The 4,527-nt window shown below is 34.2% G+C and overlaps 1 protein-coding gene across 1 annotated transcript; it reads left to right on the top strand.

Moving 5' to 3' along the window:
* Positions 1-679: 679 nt before the first annotated feature.
* On the top strand, positions 680-2,950 carry LOC111900205 (probable N-acetyltransferase HLS1). The gene is made up of 3 exons (XM_023896071.3): positions 680-975; positions 1,056-1,243; positions 1,770-2,950. The coding sequence occupies exons 1-3, from the start codon at positions 784-786 to the stop codon at positions 2,629-2,631; spliced, it is 1,242 nt and encodes a 413-aa protein (XP_023751839.1). The 5' UTR covers positions 680-783; the 3' UTR covers positions 2,632-2,950.
* The last annotated feature ends 1,577 nt before the right edge of the window (positions 2,951-4,527 follow it).

Below are 4,527 nucleotides of genomic sequence, written 5' to 3'. Positions count from 1 at the left end.
TATATATATATATATATATATATATATATATATATATATATATATATATATATATATATATATATATATATATATATATATATATATATGCCGCAAATTATATACTAAGACATTCATGATTAATAGATACCGAACTTTGTCATCCGGTCTATTTAATAAATCCTCGTATACCATAAAATATAGACAAATATAACAATGTAACAGACATGTAAATTACTTGGCATGGGCCGAGAAATTTGGGAACCGGAAAGAAAGTGTCGATAGAAAAACTTTAATAATAAAATAATAATAATAATAATAATAATAATAATAATAATAATAAATAAAAACACAGCACTATTCACAATATGAATATATTATTAGTTTTTTCAGTCCAAAATTTTTGAAAATTAAAAAAGTTATAAGCTGAACTTTCTCACATCAACGTTTTGTTTATGTTGTTTGTTAATTAACAAGTTTTTCATATACACATTTTTAATTACTATATAATCCAATATATTTTCATACAATTTATATAGAATCTCTAAAAAAAACAAGAAAAAACAATTCTAATATAAATATAAAGATATTAATAAACAAGTCTATTTGAAGTTTTTTTAATAACAATGCTCCTCTACAAATTTTACTACGATGCTTTTGAAAGGGTTGCCCCAAAATCACGTATATAAAGGCTGCCATGATTGAACAATCCTCACCAATCCATTAACACCTCGTTCTCTCGTCTCTTCTCCCACTAAACCCTTCTTTAAATTCCTTAATTTCCGAGAGATTTTTTAAGAAACGATGGTGGTGGCCGAGAGTGGCGGCGATACGGTGGTGGTGATAAGAGAGTACAACCCAAAAACAGACATTGAGAGCGTAGAACAGGTGGAGAGAAGCTGTGAGGTAGGCCCAAGTGGTGAATTCTCACTCCACGCCGACCTCTTAGGTGACCCTGTTTGCAGAGTTCGCAACTCTCCTGCGTATCTCATGCTGGTATATATAATTGAAATTTTAATCAAATTTTAATTTCTTATTGTGTATTTATGTTCACTGAATGTCGATGGAATTTTCAGGTGGCGGAGATGGTGGTGAACGGCGGTGGAGATGAGACGAGAGAGGTGGTGGGGATGATTAGAGGCTGCATCAAAACCGTTACATGCGGTAGAAAAGTATGCCGGAAAGCTAATTATCCGCCGGAACTTCGCCCTGTCTTTACTAAACTTGCCTATATCTTAGGCCTACGAGTCTCTCCATCTCACCGGTATATATATCGACATATCTTTTATAAAAGACAAAACAACACATATTTATATAAAAAATAAATAAATAAAACGAACAAACGATCGAATTTTATGAAATGACTACTGAAAAAAAAACTTTTTTAGTTTCAAAATTATTATTCTTACTACATTTTTCAATTGAATATTATTCAAAAAAAAAAATAATCTTTAAATTATGTGAGATGTTTGATTTATATTAGAAGATATTAAACTTTTGAAGCAACACTCAATGATGAGAAAATTGCCAAAATTAGAAAAATGGTAGTCCCATCATGAAAACAAACTACCAAGTAGCCCTCATCGGTTATCTTTTGTGTACTTCTAAAAATAGAAACACATTTTATATTCATTCTCAAAAAATATAAATACTATCGTTTGAAGAAATATAAATGAAGAATAATATATTCAAAAATAGTAAACCTCTATATTATTATCGTCAAATTATAAGTTAGCCATTTTTTTTTAATTATTAAACTCAATTTTGAATTATTTTAAATGAAATTACAGGAGAATGAAAATTGGATTAAAGCTCGTTTCTCAAATGGAAGATTGGTTTAGAGACAACGGCGCCGAATATTCATATATCGCAACCGACGCCACCAACAAACCTTCCGTTAACCTCTTCACCGGAAAATGCGGATACTCAAAATTCCGCAACCCTTCAGTCCTCGTCCACCCAGTATTTGCCCACAGCCTCCGAGTCAACCACCGAGTCAAAATCATTAAACTCTCACCATCCGACGCTGAAACCATTTACCGCCACCGATTCTCCACCACCGAGTTCTTCCCACGAGACATCGACTCGGTACTCAGAAACAACCTAAACCTTGGCACGTTCCTCGCTGTTCCAAAAGATTGCCCGCATTCGATATCATGGGCCGGGTCGGATCGGTTTCTTTCCAACCCGCCTGAGTCATGGGCTATCATGAGCGTTTGGAATTGTAACGACGTGTTTAAGTTGGAAGTTAAAGGGGCGTCGAGGTTAAGGAAAGGTTTCGTTAATACAACCCGGGTTTTGGATCGGATCTTTCCTTTTTTGAATTTACCTTCTTTACCCAAGATTTTTAACCCGTTTGGGCTCCATTTGCTATACGGGTTTGGTGGGGAAGGTCCATTTTATCTAGATTTTGCAAAAGCCTTGTTTGGTTTTGCTCATAATTTAGCAAAGGAGCACAAGTGTGGGGTTGTGGCGACTGAGATATCGAGTGAGGATCCACTCAAGTTAGTGATTCCACATTGGAAAGTGTTGTCATTTGTGGATTTATGGTGTATCAAGAGGCTTGATGAAGATTATAGTGATGGTTTTGTGGGGGATTGGAGAAAATCACAACCTGGTTTATCTTTTTTTCTCGATCCTAGAGAGTTTTGAAAGTTCTTGATGTATATTTGAGAAATCATTAGAGAATACAAAAATGTTTAAAGTTTGGACTTTGAAGTAAAGTCTAATAATCGCTTGTTTAGTTTTTAGTATTTGTAACGAGTGGATGGGGGAAACTGGGAAAGGAAGGAAATGTGTTTTGGAAGGGGGTATATATTCTAAAGGGGGACCTATATGGTATTTTTCTCCTTTTATGTAAATAAATGGTACGCTTTTGTAGATCCTTTTTCATCCAAACATTGCCAAGATTTTCACAAGATTCTTTGTTATCGTCTAATCTGTGTATTAAGTATTGTTAAAAATTGACTAATTGAGGGAGTGTAAAAGACGAATTGGTATTTTATGAATTTTTGTATGATTCATGATTTCACGTTCCTTAATCAATAATTTAATTCTATGTCTATGTATCAAAGATTTTGGTTTATTCAAATTCGTGGGTTAGACAAACGTCTCGCATACTATGGGATACTTGTCTCCCTCTTGAAATTGAAGGTTTAGTTTTGAAATTAAGAGAAACTTAGAAATATATTAGATTTATCGAAGAAAAAAAAGTAATCACACAAAAATGAAAACCAATTAAAATAACATTATTCTTTTGAAAAAGACTCAATTCATTTTTAATGTAGCTTGTAAATTAACAAGCTCTTCGTATGATTTTTTTTTTCTCAAACATATGTTTTCCAATTTTAATCGACTTATACAAAGACAATAAAATAATACAAATACAAATTTGTGGATCTTATAAATAAATAGATATAAAACTGTACTATTTTTGCCATTTTTTTAATATTTTCAATTAATGAGTTGATGTGTGTAATAATAAATATAACAAATAGTTTATTCTGTTGTGGTTGCTCTGAAATTGATAGTGGTGATAAAAGAATTTTTTTTCAAGCTACAAAAATTTACTGGAGAATTAAATCTATATGGTAAGAATATTTCGACGTTTAGAATGTTAGTCAATTCAGAAGTCTTTAGAAGCTTCTCAAGTCTTCGGAAGATGCTTCAACTTTAGAATATTTTTCCTTAGTCAAATCCATCTCACTTAAAATTGCATCTAAAGCCTTTAGAAGCTTTTGAAGTCTCTGAGAGGTGCCGACTTAATATATTTTGCCTTAGTTAAAATGAATTTCAAAAGACTTGGAGAAGTTTCTAAAGTGTGTCAATGTCCTTCATGCGGATTTTGACTACAAAATTCAACTTCTTATATTGTTGCACCCTTTCTCTCCATTTATTTCCACCTGTAGTCCAATAATTCGTTAAGGTTTTGGGATTTTGCCTCTCGACCCCGCTCATTGGGATCATCGCAAGGGGTTCTACCAGTGTCGAATTTAGGATTCAAACGCAAGGGTGTCCAACTTAATTGTAACACCCCGTTCTTTAAGTGTGTAATTATGAGTCCCTGAGATTTAAGAGGAAGGTTAATTCTAGTCCTTTTGCGAGAAATGAGTTTCATCCGAGAAGGTTTCGGGATGGCATATGTGTTAGAAGCTTTGGGCTTCTCGTCACCCCGTATGAATGTAAAGTTATTTGGGAGCGGGTTTAGATTGGAGGAGTTGTGGTGTTTTGAAGTTGATCATTGTTTATAGCTCGTTGTGGTATAAGTGGAAAAAGGGTCCCATGCATGCATGGCATGCATGTGTTTTGAAGTCTGGCTAGGTACGCCCAGCGTAAGCTGCACGTACGCCCAGCGTAATGGTGTGATGTATGCGGGATGGCCGGGTGAGTACGGCCAGCGTACTAGAGGTACGCCCAGCGTACTCTCAAAAACTCCAAACCCTAATTTAGGATCAGCCACTATATAAGGAACATGTTGGTTCACCCCTTAGCCTCCTTATGCTCATCCTTAACCTCAGAAAACCCTAGATCTCGTATTCCCTCCATTAT

This window comes from Lactuca sativa, chromosome 2, assembly GCF_002870075.4.
Source record: "Lactuca sativa cultivar Salinas chromosome 2, Lsat_Salinas_v11, whole genome shotgun sequence".
Taxonomy (NCBI): Eukaryota; Viridiplantae; Streptophyta; class Magnoliopsida; order Asterales; family Asteraceae; genus Lactuca; species Lactuca sativa.
Note: the sequence above shows the minus strand (reverse complement) of the source record. Positions and strands in the feature narration are given on the sequence as shown.

What these genes read in the sequence shown, in the direction of transcription:
- LOC111900205 (XM_023896071.3), top strand. Translation starts at nt 784, where the DNA reads ATGGTGGTGGCCGAGAGTGGCGGCGATACGGTGGTGGTGATAAGAGAG. An exon ending in CTCCTGCGTATCTCATGCTG is followed by an intron (nt 976 to 1,055) that starts GTATATATAATT and finishes TGGAATTTTCAG; the next exon opens with GTGGCGGAGATGGTGGTGAA. An exon ending in CGAGTCTCTCCATCTCACCG is followed by an intron (nt 1,244 to 1,769) that starts GTATATATATCG and finishes ATGAAATTACAG; the next exon opens with GAGAATGAAAATTGGATTAA.